This window comes from Danaus plexippus, chromosome 2 (assembly GCF_018135715.1).
Source record: "Danaus plexippus chromosome 2, MEX_DaPlex, whole genome shotgun sequence".
Lineage (NCBI taxonomy): Eukaryota > Metazoa > Arthropoda > Insecta > Lepidoptera > Nymphalidae > Danaus > Danaus plexippus.
In genome coordinates, this window is record NC_083537.1 from 7,145,764 (window position 1) to 7,161,917 (window position 16,154).

The 16,154-nt window shown below is 32.6% G+C and overlaps 2 protein-coding genes across 3 annotated transcripts; one reads left to right on the forward strand and one right to left on the reverse strand.

Annotated features, from left to right (window-relative positions):
- Nucleotides 1-7: 7 nt before the first annotated feature.
- On the reverse strand, nucleotides 8-4,252 carry LOC116765383 (uncharacterized). 2 transcript variants are annotated; one of them, XM_032654855.2, is made up of 9 exons: nucleotides 3,891-4,252; nucleotides 3,262-3,644; nucleotides 2,956-3,172; nucleotides 2,614-2,762; nucleotides 1,966-2,157; nucleotides 1,635-1,821; nucleotides 1,096-1,313; nucleotides 460-657; nucleotides 8-227 (listed from the first exon to the last, which is right to left on the reverse strand). In XM_032654855.2, the coding sequence occupies exons 1-9, from the start codon at nucleotides 3,997-3,999 to the stop codon at nucleotides 93-95; spliced, it is 1,788 nt and encodes a 595-aa protein (XP_032510746.2). In that variant the 5' UTR covers nucleotides 4,000-4,252; the 3' UTR covers nucleotides 8-92. The 2 variants fall into 2 exon arrangements, with proteins under 2 accessions (XP_032510746.2, XP_032510747.2); XM_032654856.2 differs by having other exon boundaries at nucleotides 3,262-3,663.
- Nucleotides 4,253-4,270: 18 nt separating this feature from the next.
- Nucleotides 4,271-16,154, forward strand: LOC116779412 (sodium-coupled monocarboxylate transporter 1-like). The gene is made up of 13 exons (XM_061523479.1): nucleotides 4,271-4,796; nucleotides 6,894-7,100; nucleotides 7,461-7,620; nucleotides 8,763-8,828; nucleotides 10,348-10,399; nucleotides 10,546-10,613; nucleotides 10,935-11,089; nucleotides 12,202-12,342; nucleotides 12,513-12,737; nucleotides 13,252-13,433; nucleotides 14,125-14,366; nucleotides 14,752-15,027; nucleotides 15,213-16,154. Exons 2-13 carry the CDS (start codon nucleotides 6,901-6,903, stop codon nucleotides 15,219-15,221), a joined length of 1,776 nt encoding a protein of 591 aa, XP_061379463.1. The 5' UTR covers nucleotides 4,271-4,796; nucleotides 6,894-6,900; the 3' UTR covers nucleotides 15,222-16,154.

Below are 16,154 nucleotides of genomic sequence, written 5' to 3' on the forward strand. Positions count from 1 at the left end.
ATTCCTGTTTAATTTTAGAAATATTTATTTGAAGAATAATAGAAATCAAACTGCGAATTAATAAAGATTCATTTATAAAAAAATCTTCAGCTCTACGCCTTCAAAGTGTCTATACCGAATCCAAAGTGACAGGTGAAGTTATCTGGTGGGTACTGTTTGGTGGAGCCGGGGTCCGAATCAGGTTTCCCTTTTGTGGTTTTCACAGCCGCTAGAGTATATTGTAATACCTGTTATATTTTAAACATAATGATATCAGCTGAAATACTGGTATACAGAAATTACAGAAATAAAGATTATTTTATGAACGAAAATTTTTGTTTACGGTTCACACGATTAATTACAGCACCATAGACTACGATTGTATTTTTTATCAACATGAATTGAAGTGACTGGCTAAATAGAGAAAAAAAATATAAGAAATCGTCTGCAATCGTAGACAATAATATTGTATGTAATTACAGAGAGGTCCCCGTCTCCCCAGTGTATAGCCTCGTCGGTCCCCAGCGAGTCGTCCCAGTGGAAGTGTTGGCTGGGCTGACTCCAGTCCACTTTTCTCAAGGAGCATTTCACTGTGGCGAGGGTCACACGCTGCTCACCCGGCGGCTTCAGATTCTGAGCGCTCTTCTTGTCTGGCTTGCTTTGTTTGCCAGTGGTTGTCTATGGATTTACTTATTATAATTGTAAGAAATGTATGTATGTTAATTTATTTAACAGATTGATATATTATAAAAAATATTTATTATAAGTTATAAACCTCTCAAAGATTAATACCATAAAACAGTTCTAAGTTTAAAACTGTTCTTTTTTTAAATTGTTTTCGTAAACATTGTTTGGAATGTTGTTAGGCTGTTATATAAGTTTTTTTCATTATATAATTTGACTAACAAATTATTAAATCATGTGGAAATTTTGTAATATAATGTAATCAAATTCAATAGTCTTTAATAAAACCAGAAAACATTAAACTTCAAAACGTTATAATTAAATATAACGCGATAGAAAGTACAACTTTTAGGAAAAAAAACTATAAGATTTTGGAAGTTGAGTTCAAAACTACATATAATTTGTGACAGCAAAAATAACGATTCTATTTACCACAGAATAGATGACTCTCAGGGTGATGGTTGTGCGAAATGTATCTCTCAGCGCTCTGAGGTTCGGACAGAAGATTTTTATGGTCGGTTCTTGGAAATTCATGAGTTTGTTCCATTGTACTCTGTTGCTCTCAAATATCGTGTAATGGATGATCTCACGGGAGTTTTTCGTCGTCAGTCTGTTATAAATGTCTGATTCGTGGGAGGACGTTTCAGGTTCTAGAAAGTTAGTAAACTCTTAAAAGACCGAAGTATTTTCACTGATTAAGTGAAATTAATCGAACGCGAAAATTAAACCAACTTAAAAATATTTTATATATATTTTTATTAAGTGAATATTAGTGATTAGCTGGATATCTGAATTTTGTCGGTATCGGTTCAAAGGATCTTAAAATATTTATCGATCAGTCCAACCACTACCCTATACAAGGAATGTCCATATAAATAAAATCCTTAAAAACACATTCAATACCGAAGTTTGTTGAAATATTAAGAAAAATTTAAATTCCTACAATGTAGGTAAAGTTTAAACAAACAAACCTACTGCTGATTTACTCTCAATTAATTTAATCAATGATCTAGAAAATTTTGTTGACGGCCATTCTTCGTCCTCGGGAGGTGGCAACATTTCTATTAAGGACTCGTTATTTCTAAACATCAAGAATTGTCTTCTAGAAGAATCCAGTAATGGCAGTTCCAGTTCTACATGAAAAGCTGTTACAGCACCCTAGTGATATTAACGAAATCTTAAAAAAGTGAATTTATTTACATTTCAAAAGTAATCTAGCATAAAATTGCTACTGGTGATAAACCATATTAAGGTTACTAACGCTAGAATAGACGACAGATAAACGCTATTCAGTAATATAACCTTGTCAGGCTTTGGTGGTTGAGGCGCTGATATAATTCTGAAGACGGTGAATGTGAAATAAGCTGATCGCAAGTCATCCGGGTGAGGCTCCACAGGTTCCAAAGGACGATCCGTCACTAACACCTCCCTATAGTCCAGCCATTGAAGACGGGGTAGCTTTATCAGTGTTGAACGTGCATACGCTGCGCACACCTGACCAATACAAAAAAGCTATACTAGCTTTTAATTACAATTTAACTCCCACGATGTTAACAGAAGAAAAAATATACGATGTGCTTCTTCAACGCTCTACGTACCTAAATTCATATTAAATATCATTATTTGTCTGTCGTTTCAGTTATGAACTGTCCATATTTTCTAATTTATAACATTTGTACGGCTTATTGTTAGTGGTACAGTTCCATAGAGACTTGAATTTAGGTACAGGTATATAAAATTTTGAATACTTTTAAAGGGAATTAATATTTAAATATAAATTTTGTTTAGTTTGTAATTTTTTTAGTTGTGAAGGTTTTAAGAATGATTTCATGGAAGGTATAGATAGTTAAACGTATAAACTATATATACATCTATTACAAAAAATAATAATTTACAATTAGTTTGCAACGCCATCTATCGATAGGATTGTTAGTTAAACAGCAAGATTACCGAGCATGGATTCCCGGCAAGGTGTAGTCCGGTCAAACTTGGTAAAGTCGATAAAGCATCTAGTACCATGTCGAGATCACAGATGTCGTTGTCTGAGATATCCAAAACAGTAAGGTAGTGAGGCCCTTTGCTTATTCCTTCAACACTAGCTGTGGAAAATTTTGGAGCTTCGTAAAAAGTCACTAAGGAAAAAAATCCACTCGCATACTATAATGTTTTAAGAGAGTTTCCTACAAGTTTAGGTAGAGGCCATCTAATTGAAATAATAATACATCTAGTAACTATATTAGTGGAGTAAATAAGACATTTTATATACTTGTATTATAATTATAAATAACTTACAATTGTCCAAAAAATTCCTTGCTAGCCCTAGGTAAATCAAATTGGTAGGTAAATTTTCAACAAATGGCACTAAATTGCTTATATGATTCGCCTGTAATTCAAGCATCCGTAATCCTTGCGGAAGTGTACAAGCATCTATCTCGGTGAGATAGTTACCACATAAGTTGAGTGTGACGAGGTTATCAAATTCCATCAATGACTTATCTAATTCTGTCATCTGCAAAATTTTGATTTCTATTTCTATATCTTAGATATTGTAACTGTTTTATGTTTAGATAAATAATACATTTATCGTAAACTCATCACCTCAGAATCCGTCACTCTCAATACGTTGATCTTTTTAAGGTCCCGTCTAAGTGTTTTCTTATCACCAAACAGCACTGATCTTTTAATTAATTTAGACATGTCATCGGTGAGGTTGTTGGAGCTCTTAAAGCATATTTTTCCTTCGTCATTAGCAAACTTTTCGATATCCCACATTTTCATAGGTACAAAAACTTCCCATTGTTCTTGTAAATTGGCGTCAGGTTCCATGAATCCGTTGAGAATGCTGTGCTTAATTTTATTTTTAAAAGCTTTAGAAAATGTTATCTCGGGAATGTTATCTCTAGTGCATTTCTGTTTGTGTCGACGGACTGCATCTTCCAATAGAGTCCATTCTATTCCGGTTTCTATACGTTCTTGGTAGCCTACATACATATTATAGACCTATCAATATTATAATATTACATAACTATCAATGACATTCAGTTTTATTTTTATAAAACGTAAACTAGTTATAATGATATTATATTTCGACTACACCTATATTATGTTTAAAGTTCGTGTACGACATTTTCTATGTACTTACATTTAGAGGAATTTTAACGAAATTGTATGTAATTCAATTTAAGTAAGTCATGACTATTCTTAAAACGCTTTTAATAAGAACGAACCTTCAATCGCATCATCGGGTACTTGATTTAGACTGGAATCGCTAATACTGGGACGAAGAACTTGAGGGACCGGCTTTTTTGTTGCAGACTCTTTCGCTTTCGGAGGCATTATTTCTTTCAGTTTTTAAAAATACATTTTACAATCAAAAATACAATATCAAAATCGACATTCCGTTTGACATGTTTTGATGTTACATATAGATTGATAACAAATAAATGTTAAATGCAAAAAGGTTTTATACAACTTGTTAACATATAGCTGATTGGAAAAACTTCCTTCCTATTCATCTTGTTTTTATTGGTTTAGTCGATAAAACAGTTGTGCTGAAATGTTTTTATAGAATACCGATAGAATGCGCTGAAGTCGGTCTAAATATGGAACCGCTCGCCGTAGTATTTGCGACATATGGGTGCCAATGTGTGCTCCTTGTATTAATAATGTGTTACTAATTCCGTACCGTATACGTAAGTTAAATCATTCATTCGTACGAAACAGCCACCGACGCATGTCGATTGAATAATGTTATTTGACATGATCACTCGCGGTGTAAAATGAATTTTTCGCGGACAATATTTTCGAGTGCCACTACATAAGTGCTGTGCTGTCGGCAGGTTGTGTGCAAATTGACAATGACATTAGTTACTTGTGACGTCATGGCGCGGCAAATTTGAAACGCGGGTGATTGTGTTAGAAGCAGTGTTAGTTTCATTATTTTATTTAGTGTATTATAAAGTCGTAAGTTGTTTGTAGTGATGGTGAGTGAAAGTTGTCAGGACCGGATGACTCGTTGAGATTGTTAATCTGCGCCTACGTCGATGCCCTTGCGTCATTGGCATTATACCATATATGCGAAGAATTCCTAATAATACTTCCTCTATAGAACGTCATTAAATTTTATTAAACAGGTAAATGATATTAGTTTTTGTGTCACTTAATAATGTATTCAATTACATTTAATTATTTATTAGTCGGATGTTATTCAGAACTAATATAATTATTCAATGTAATACATCATAATATTGTTTCATTAATGCGCTAATCACAGAAACAGTAGGATGATGTTATTTTAATTTGTTTTTGTATTGCTTACAAGTAATAAGAATAATTTGTAAATTAATATTTAATGGTTAAGAATATACTAGTTACAGTTTTTCGGAATAATATGATACATCATTCTTTTATTTAAAATAAAAAAATTATAAATAATGAAAGAATCGACTTTATGACAGGCTCTTCGCGGTTATCAGTGTTAAATTTGGTAGATTTACACACAAGGATGCCGGATACAAACACTGAGTAATTATCTTATTATTATTTTTTTATGTTAGAATTTTTTAAAGGACTCGACTTTAGAAAAATTACATCTAATTTTAACTTTACATGTCAAGGTTTATTTTATTCGATATTGTATTACTTTTTTTTGGCACGAATAAATTATGGATTCAGGCCTTCATACATATATTATGGGAATAATAATAATTGAACTAAATAACTGAATTGCGTAAACGAAGTGATGAAAAAACAACAATTTACAAACTTATCGAATATATTTTTTTTTTTTAATGAAATTCCATTTGATTTTGATTTTTTTTTTATTGGAGCGCTAATGAATTTAAATGATATCTTAATAGTTTGACGCATTGGAGTTCATGATCATAATTAGATATATGTTATAAAATATGTGACTTACATGATCTGTTAAATGAGAGATTTTTGTTTCTATATTGAATTTAAGGTAACTTTTAAGTTAAGTTAATTTATCAACAGAAACTGTCAAGACCCACTTCTTTTAACGATAACAAGACAATTAAATTCCGAAATTATAATTACAGCGTGATAGTAATACATTTGTTTGTTACTAGAATAATGATTTTATTATGAAATAAAATCCGAGTGTTTGCTTTTCGTCGTATACTGATTTAAAAAAATAACTACCGATAACGCTCAACAAATGGATTTTTATCAAGACTGTTTCATTGAGAAACTGAGGTTTTAAGAAATAGATATAAAGATAACGGAGCTGTGATACTTTTAAGACAGTATACGTTTTATATTTAAAGGTTTTTTGTAATGTTTAAAGAAAAGTCAATAAAAATACTTTTATATCACACTACAGTTTAACAAATAGAAAATTAATTCTAAACCTTATTGTTGTTTATAAAAATAATGTTTTTTTAACAAAAACAAGATTAATTTATTTCAAAAATATAAAACGTATTCAGGATTCTAACTTTATTCAATGTTATGAATATTTAACAAAAAACCTAGTGGATATATTTATCTGCGTAAAAACACGTCATGTTTTTTCAAGGATATGGTGCGAATGCCATTAATCTAAATAACTTAATGAAATATTTTATAACACTAGAAATCTGTTTCATTTTATGATTATGATTTCGAACTTAGGCCTATTTCACTCTGACAAACGACAAATTTTTCAGGCAGGTGATCGACCTTGCACTTTGGCTCTATTATCTTTACGTGATTTGTTATCAAATGCTACCTCGTTACATCGTTATCGCTATCTCAATTGATTTTACGAATGACATCTCAATATTTCTTCCTCGTGCGCATTGTTTTATTAATCCAATGTAAATTTTTTTATTTTGTTTGGTCATCAATTAATTAAAACTACAATCTCCTTCTGATATTCTGATTGGTTATTAAATTTATTTGTTTAAATAAATTGCGCATCTTCTTTAAAATGTGAAGCCCATCTGTTAAGAATTGTGACTCGTTTTGCTTGTTGAAATATCATGGGATAATCAATAGTTGACAGCCCTGATTCAATTCTTTCTCCATTTCCTTTGAATTCCATCGCTAGTAAGTACGTGTGAATGAATGATGGAAATAAATTGATGTTTCTTGGGCTAAAAAAATATACATAGAAAGTGTGGATTATCACAAGTCTATATATTGATTATTATACTTTTTTTATGATTTTCTACCAAATATAAAACGACTTGTTTTCATCAGATTTTAAGCCTAGATACTCTTTTAAGGAACAGGATGTCGTTCACTATGAAAGAAGGTGGTTTTGGCGTGGGAGACTATGTTGCATTTGGGGTGTTATGTGCGTCTTCATGCGCTGGAGGTGTTTGGTACAGCGCGGTGGGATCCAGGAGCAAGGCTGTAGTCGACTTGAAAGACTACCTTCTCGGAGGAAAGGCTATGTCCACTTTTCCCGTCGCCATGTCGCTTATCGCCAGGTAAATTGAAAATAACAGTTTATAATTAGGAAATTGTAAAAAAATTAACTGTAAAGTATTCTTTAAAATTTAATATTTATTTTATTACTGATTACAAAATAATGTATGAATAAAATGTTTATTTTAACTTAGAATTTAAATACCTAAGACTGGATTTAAAATATAATTATACTACGAAGTTCAAATGATATTTCAAGGAATTAAATTTATTTATATTAAAAAACAAAACACCATAAGTAATCCATCCATTATTATAATAAAATGAATTCCTTACATATTTATCATTTGAATCGCTGTGTCTGAATAAAGTTGAACATTTTTCATGATCTTTAACTAATTGTAGCAATAAATGTTTACCAGTTACGTATCCGGCGTGACGATACTTGGTACTCCGGCCGAGATTTACAATTACGGCTCCGAGTATTGGCTGGTGGTGGTGGGTGTGACTCTTAGCTGCTTGATCGTAGCCACCGTCTACTTACCAGTGTTCTGTACTCTGAGACTGTCTTCCTCATATGAGGTGGGTAATAATTAATAATTAACGTTAAATTAAAGTGAAACTTCTTCTGCCACTTCCAACAAGGTTGCGTTAAAGGTTTAACGCTCCTGGCGGTGGGGACAAAAAGATACAGAGCGATAGAATGCGTGGCGCTCGAACACTTCGGGCAATTAATTGTGACTTCTAAGTAATGTTAATAAAGTTTGTCTTACAGAAACCCAAAAAATTCCTTAAAAACCAATATCTGCCCCCTTCCTGTTTTCTTTTTCGCGGAAGGACTCCAGGCACAATATATTTTTTCTATTTTTTCACCCCCAAAGTTCCAGTCGGAAGCTATAAATTCCACGTCCATCAAAGATCACAGTCGGACCAAAATAAAAATCTAGTCAACAAGGTCAATATGTGAACTATTAAACTCATAAAAAAAAATATTGAATTTGAATAAATATTCTAAAAATATCCGCTTACGATAAAATTATGATCATTAAGCATTACGTCACTTAAAATGTGGAGCACTCGAGTGTAGATAATGTTTACGAAATAAGTAAAATAGCTGTTTGATTATGTCTGATTGAAACTGCTTTTAAGATGTCTTTTATATTATCAATGCGATTCCATATTATCTCTATTAGGTAATCTATCTTGGGGGAACTGACAGTCATGGACTTTGTACCTCAATAAAGTTGAGAAACGAGATATCGATGACATTAGTATTGCAGTTCTGGTTTATAAGAACCATTAAGATATCGAGTTTTTAATTTACGTTTTTAATACTAGCTTTAGTAAGTTGTCGAAATATTTTGATTACACATTAGGAAACATTTTTTATTTATATTGAAAAGAAAATGAAAGAGGTCAAAAAGCAAAAACATAAAATTGTATAATTAATTACGAAATTTATAGATTTTTGGTTGTTTTCCTATAAAGCAGTGACTGAATCTATTATCAATGAAAATCAACATTTGCTGTGCCAATAAAATGGTATAGGTACACGGGGTGATTTTAAGAAATGTCTACTTGAGACTCTTCTACTCGCTAAACTATGTCATTTGTTACGCGATATACAATTAGATATGTTTTCAAATTATTACCAATTACTATGGAGATAATAATTAATTTTAATTGTCTGTAGGAGGACTTTCATATCATTGTATTTATTTCAGTATCTTGAACTTCGTTTCAATCGGCACGTGCGGGCTGTGGCGTCTGTGCTTTTTTTATTGGACGAAGTGAGTACTTTACATTAATTTACTATTGTTTACAAATTTGATTAAAAAGAACTTTAATGTATTGATTGTAGGAGTAAACGAAACTAACATTTCGTTATCTATTACTTGACGTACTGGTCGTAAATGGTTTTTTTTTAATGACAAATTTGTAGAATCTATGGCACAAAGTTGTAGAATCTATGGCATTATATTCAGACATTTTATTATGAAGAAGTGTCAAAGTAATTACGAACAATCAATATTTATTTGCTTGTCGTTTCACGCAGAATTCGTAAAATAATCTTGACAGTTGCAACAATTATTACGATAATGAATAATCATTGGATGAATAAACAATTGTTGTTAAAAAACTGTTTTAATGTAAAATAAATAATAAAATAAAAAGAGAGATATTCGTACATAGAAAAATATAAGAAATTTTATCCGATATGCATACATAAACAAAATTATATGTAAGTGCTAATAAAATAGTTTGGATACGTAATTAAGACTAGTAATTATCTCGCCGTGAATTTCCATTACATCATCACTACTGAATATCAAATCCCTATCGCCCAATATTTGATTTGAATGTTTAATTGACGTCTAGCACGAACAGTACTAAAGATCTTGAGATAATCTAACCCGCTGTTCCTATACAAACAGTAGGTAGACCGTACGCGTATTGGAATCAGCAATTCATATTGAGGTAAAATATCTGTACGATATGGACTTTGATCTTAGCATTGCTTGTAGAAATGTAAACATCAATTGTCCGACGCCACGTGATCAAATTATTATTAGAATATTCGATATTCTTTAACGACACTTACACGTTAAACAATGACATACATATTTAAACTATGTCATTACTGTTAACATTGTAATCGTTGTATGACAGGTTGTTTTATTATATTTTTAATGTATTAAATCTCTGTTACTTATTATATTGACACTGTCTAGACGTATCACGTATTAAACATCGTAGTAGTAATGAAGACATATTGTTCACATTTTACGTTGTATATCACGAGATAAATATATTGAGAAGCAGGGACTTAGGATATAGGATATGGATGATGGATTTATTTGCAGCTTTAATTATTATTAATTAGGATTTGATAAATGAAATCTATATATAAATATAATTTATATAATATAATATACTTATGAATGCATATGTAAACATGTCAAACCATCTAAGTATGTTACCAATGCGGTAGTTAATGTATATTTAGAATATAATTGGTGGCCAAGGATGGGTTGAAATCCGGACTTTAGTCGCTTTACTGTATGCGTGGACGAAGATCAATTAGTCAATTAAACGGAAACCTTACTGTTGTTGATTCGTCGGGGCTGTTAGTATGTGTATACAAAGATTAAAAAACTAAATTAATCAGTAGTATGGGTGACCAATATATATATATTAAGATAGGTCAAATAAACAACAATAAAATTGTCGATATTAGAAAGAAGATGGCAGTTTTTTAGTTTTATTTTTCATGTTTTTTTATTTTTTATTTTGTTATATTTTTTTAAGGTATTATTTCTGCCTATGGTCGTGTACGTTCCTGCTTTAGCATTTAATCAGTGTAAGTCCATATTTATTTGTAATATTTTATTTGTATATTCTTTTAATACGGATGGTTATGTATGAAAAAAAACATGTCACGGTTTTTTCTTTTATTTAAGTTTTTTTGCTTTAATTTAAGTTTATTTTTTGTTATCCTATTTTCAGTGACTGGTTTTAATGTGTTCGCGGTTGGTGGTGTTATGGTCCTTATATGTGGACTTTATACAGTATTAGTGAGTTTTATTTTATTATTAAACATATATGTTTTTTTTTTCTTAAAACATGTTAATCTATGAATATGAATAACGTATAAATGCATTCGTTACCAGCTATCCCAGTTTCGTGGAGCCTCAGATTATGCTTATATCTCTAATATTGTTTTAACTATAAAATAATAGAATACAGATACGTAATAAGTTTTAGAAATTTCTATTTCTTTGGACGTAGTGTCACTGACATCTTTATCCAACTTAATTTAGATGTTATTGGGCTATAAAATAATATTAATGTATGTTTATCTGATGCGTGATATATAGCTGCCAGGGTATTTCCAGGGTGGTCTCCGCGCGGTCGTATGGACGGACTCGGTTCAGACCGGGGTCATGTTTATCGGTGTGTTACTTGTGGCGGCGGCTGGGACGCTTGCGGTCGGGGGCGTTAGTGCTGTCGTTAGCATCGCAAACGAATCCGGGAGACTTGAGATCTCCAAGTAAGTATGGGAACTGTCCTGGATATTTCACCTGAAAATAGTCTGATGAAGGTTACTACCGATAATATACCGTAAATTAAAGTTTCAGATTAATTACTGTTTTAGTTCTGTAGCATTAACTATGACGGGTTGGTTATTGGAGAACTCAGGGTTTCTTTTGGTTATTCTCCGTCAAACTTTCTCTTCAATGATGAAGACGATATGTGATTTTTATCGAGTCTTCATAATTTTTACTTTATGTAACTGAATAAATGCAATTTTTATTCTACACTAAACACATATACTGCGTCGATTGCAGTAGTATTTGTTAAGACCTGTTCTTAGAGAGGTTGAGACAATAATACTATCTCAGACTTTTGCGAGTATTTATTTAAATAAAACTAATATTTTTCCATGTTGTACTATGCCTTTTTAATTATTTTGACTACATAGTCCCGACGTTTCGGTTTCTTTGCAGCGACCGTGATCACGGGCAGACGAAATGTGAATGTCTGTCAGTTGGTCTTGTTATTTGTTTGGAACTGAGACAAGTTTGAAGAAATAAATACACGCTGTTTCTTTGAATTAGAATACACATTATATATAAGAAATACAACTTTTGATGGTTATTATCTAAAAAGTTACAAAATTTCTTGAATACCTACTTCCCTCTTAGGAATTCTTCAAATTTGAAAATCGATGTCTAACTGTCTTATATATATTACTTAATTTGACGAAATAAAACAAGCAATTAAAAAAACAAATTAAGTTATTTCAATTCTTTGAGTTGTTGGCGTTTCTTAACAGAATTTGCCTGTGTCATTAGTGAAAATAGTGAGCTATGTGAAGTGGGATTCGTGAGTGAACAAGGTCGCGACTAGATGCTAAGAATTTTGATGCAGGAGTAAACTTAATAAAACCGTTTAAATGGAAAAGTGTTTGACATCTAAATAAACGTCAACTGTCAGCCGATCAAAGTCACCGGCGTTTTGTGTTAGACAATTGCATAATTCATATGAACATTGGGAGAGTTTTCTTGTCTTTCACTAGAATAAACAAAAGAACAACTATCCTTAAATATTCTTCTTGAAATTGAATGCAAAAAAATTTTTTTTACTTATAAACCATTTTAGTTGGAGCTTTTCTCCGTACGAACGTCAGACTGGTTGGGGTGCGATATTCGGTGGTTTCCTCTACTGGACTTGCTTCAACTCCGTCAACCAGACCATGGTCCAGCGTTACATAGCTTTACCATCAAAGCGGAAGGCGATCACGTAAGTTAAGTTAATATCATATTTTTATATGCAATAAAATATTGCATGATCTTATTTACAGCGTAATACATTGGAACATTTTAAGGCTGTCATTAAAAACTTGTTCTTATTTCAAACTTCGCACCCATACTTTTGAGAGATATACCGTATATAGCTGATTAATTCTTCAGCGCGCTCTTCATCTTCTGTATCGGCGCGATCCTCGCTATATCTCTGTGCGTGTGGTGTGGCCTGGCGGCGTGGGGAGCCTGGGTCCAGGGCGGCTGCGACCCCAGCGGCTCTCCCCTGGTCGGTGACCAATTACTCCCAGCGTTCGTGACATACGTCGCTGAAGTCCAACACCTGCCTGGTCTCTCTGGCGTATTCCTCGCTGGAGTATTTGGAGCCGGATTAAGGTCTATACATTTTAATACAAAAAATATGGAACAAATGACTAGTGTATACGTATGAATATCATAAAACTGTCATTGCATAAAATTTAAAACTAAATTAAGGAATTTTAGGCGGGTAGTTTGAAATTTAAATCGTCTTCAATCGATAACTGTTACATTGATCTATGGACGCTTTAAGCGGATGCGTTTTTAACTCTTTTATGTACATCAATCCTTTTCATATATTATCTTAATTGAGTGATAAGTTCCAAAACTTTCGCGAGTATTCATTTGAATGAAACTAATATTTTCGATTTACTACGCGTTGTTTTATTATTTTTAAAAACTACATACTCTCGACGTTTCGTTTCCTTTTGCAGCAACCGTGATCACATCTCGTCTGCCCGTGACCACGGTTGCTGCAAAAGGAACCGAAACGTCGAGAGTATGTAGTTCTGTATGTGTATGTAGCGTATGTAAAATATTAGTTTCATTTATATGTTAATTGAGTTTTATTTGTGAATGTATGTAATGGCAGTTCCCTGTCGGCGGTGCTGAACGCGTGTGCGCTGGTCGCTGTGGAGGACCTCCTCCACGGCTGGTTGCGTCTCCGTCTGCCTCCCATAGCGGAGGGAGTGCTCGCTCGATCCGTGACCGCTCTCCTCGCTGTCATCTCACTCCTGATGCTGATAGTCATACAGAAGCTTGGAGGTGTTCTTGGTGAGTTCATATCCCTTGTTCGTAATTTTTTGGTCTGCTATCGTTTTAGTTGTAGGTTAAGATGCTCATTTGGTCTTAATCGAAGTTTATATTCAACATGAATACAAATATATCTATATATAACTATATAAAATGTGTCAATAACAATTATAGCTTCTTTAATATGAATATATATACATATATATGTATATATATATATATATATGTATATATATATATATGGGTATATAGGTATGTATTATAAATTACTGGTTATGGTATAAATATTAAAATTATTAGGGGTCATCACTACTCTCAATGGACTTAAAATAATGTTTGTTCAGTTTGAATAACGTAAGTACACTTTTGACTTTAAAATGTCATTGGATTTGATCACGTTTACTTAATACTCAAAGGTCAATCGCTTCATCTAGAGTTGTGGAAATCCTTAACTTAAATGTTTATTCTTGAATTATTATTTACCTTTATTACGTCAAATTATTGTAAATGAGAAAAATATATTTTTTTCGTTAGAATATATAGAGGTTATGTAATAGTTTTGTTGAAGTTATATAATTAGTATAAAATATAGCCTATTTATTTATTTTATTTTGTTGTTTTAATTTTATTAAAGTTGAAAACGATAATTCCATGAGATGTTTCGCATAATAATACTACTGGTGATATTAAATTATGTCTGATATCACGCAAGGCGTGGCGACTGCGTTGTCAGCGATCGCAGCCAGCGCCACTTGTGGTATCTTCACGCTGGGCATGTCGTGCTGGTGGGTCGGTCCTCGCGGGGCGGCTGCGGGCGGCGCGGCGGGCGCTCTCCTGGCCGGGGCCGTGTCTCTCGGCAGCCAGGCGGCCGCGGCCTCCGGTTTGAGAGCACTCCCTAGAAACTTCACTGAAGCCTGTTCTGCTAACGCCACTTTTATCCCCGAACAGACCATCGTGAGTGTTCTACTTCTTCCACTACTTTTCTCTCCCTTCCCGCTGACGCTGTCATAGCCATTAGAGCTAACAGCTACAGTCAAGTCGAAAGTAAAAAAATAATAATTTTCTAGTGTCTAAAGTGCGTCTATATTTTATATTTCTTTACTGATATTTAAGATCACATTAATTTTAACAATAACTTACGACCGATGATTAAGTGAATTTACGATACGACTCAAGTATAGAGAGCCATAAACCTCACTCAAACGGTAAAAACAATAGTAGATCAAAAGTAATGCTATTTAGAATATTTTTGTTAATACAATCAGATTTAAACTACAATAAAGGACCCATATATAGATATAGTGACAATTCATCATCAAACTTTTATGATCTCCAACAGGATCCGACGACAATATTTCCTCTATTCCGCTTATCGTATCACTGGATCGCGCCGCTCGGTCTCCTGGCCACTATAGTCGTTGGCATGATAGTAGGCTGGTTGTTCGACAAGCCGGATCCAAGTAAGATGGACGCGGAACTGTTCACTCCTGTAGTGTGGAGGTTGTTGCCTAAGGAGGCCCACGAGAACGCTGGCATGACGCGCCAGGCGCTGCCCGTCAAAGCGGAGTCGCCGGCGCCCTCCGCCAGGCTTATACTGGAACAGCTGCCAGATAAGGTGAGGATACAGCTTTACTTACATACTAAATAATAGAAGTAATATAAGATTTAGTACGCGAAACTTTATATGAATAAATGTGCGTTCTTCGACCTTCAAATAATTCAGGAGGATTTTGGGAATTATCGTTTAAGTGTTATGTTAATTTTTTTCTATGATTTCTCATATATTATTGTATCTTTCAGGTTGAATGAAAGATGTAGTTTCTAGCGGAACAGTACTCTGCTTTTTAACTATACACAGTTACAGATCTAGTTTCGTAATTTAATTTATAAGTGGAATGAATAGTATTATGTAGGTATCTTAAGGTCTCATTGACATGTTTTGGTTGTAAAAAACATATCAATCTGGAAATATTTATCTGATTTAACATGTATCGAGACAGTTTTATATGCCTCATCGAAAAAAATTATCAGATATAGCGGTCGTAATACAAAATGAGATAAGCAATCTGTATGACACAAAATAATGACATACGTATGTCATCACCAACGATCTGAGACGAACTGACATTGAAAAATACAATCATTTTCAAAAAGTTTCCTTTCACTACCACAAGATGGAGACACTTATTAGTCAATTAGTGTCCATAATAATGACATTTAATATCAACAAGCAGTTACATACCGCTCTACAAAATAAAGTATTTGTATGTACTTAATGTTAATTTATTTAATAAGATGTTTTATATAAAATAAATAAGTAAGTACTTAATTATTACTACAGATTTTTCACAAACAATAAACTATAGTTATATACACTATTTATATTACAAAATAAGATTTTATTGCAGTGAAATTGAATATTGATACCGCAGAATCTTATTAACAAATTATATTTATATGTATAGATATGAAAAAAAATTATTGCTAATGATTTTGAAGTGGTGACTAACTACTCCTATATAGTTATTTTAATTTAGTGTATAGATTTAGTGAATTAATTTTATTGATGTTTCTAGATAGCAAGTATTGTTGTTGACTATTATCGCCATGTTGGCTTTTATTTATATAATATAATGAAAGTGGACCAACATTAGTGTATGTAATAATAAGACACTGTTACTTAGGTTTACTTAATTAGTGTGTAATATAACTGTCATTTTATAATAAAATTTAATATTTATA

Excerpts from the sequence above, each read along its gene's own strand:
- LOC116779412 (XM_061523479.1), top strand. The coding sequence starts at position 6,901 with ATGTCGTTCACTATGAAAGAAGGTGGTTTTGGCGTGGGAGACTATGTT. Across the intron at positions 7,101-7,460 it reads GCCATGTCGCTTATCGCCAG|TTACGTATCCGGCGTGACGA; the intron begins GTAAATTGAAAA and ends AATGTTTACCAG. Across the intron at positions 7,621-8,762 it reads GACTGTCTTCCTCATATGAG|TATCTTGAACTTCGTTTCAA; the intron begins GTGGGTAATAAT and ends TATTTATTTCAG.
- LOC116765383 (XM_032654855.2), bottom strand. The coding sequence starts at position 3,999 with ATGCCTCCGAAAGCGAAAGAGTCTGCAACAAAAAAGCCGGTCCCTCAA. Across the intron at positions 2,763-2,955 it reads AAGGAATTTTTTGGACAATT|CTAGTGTTGAAGGAATAAGC; the intron begins GTAAGTTATTTA and ends AATTTTCCACAG. Across the intron at positions 1,822-1,965 it reads AACCACCAAAGCCTGACAAG|GGTGCTGTAACAGCTTTTCA; the intron begins GTTATATTACTG and ends TAATATCACTAG.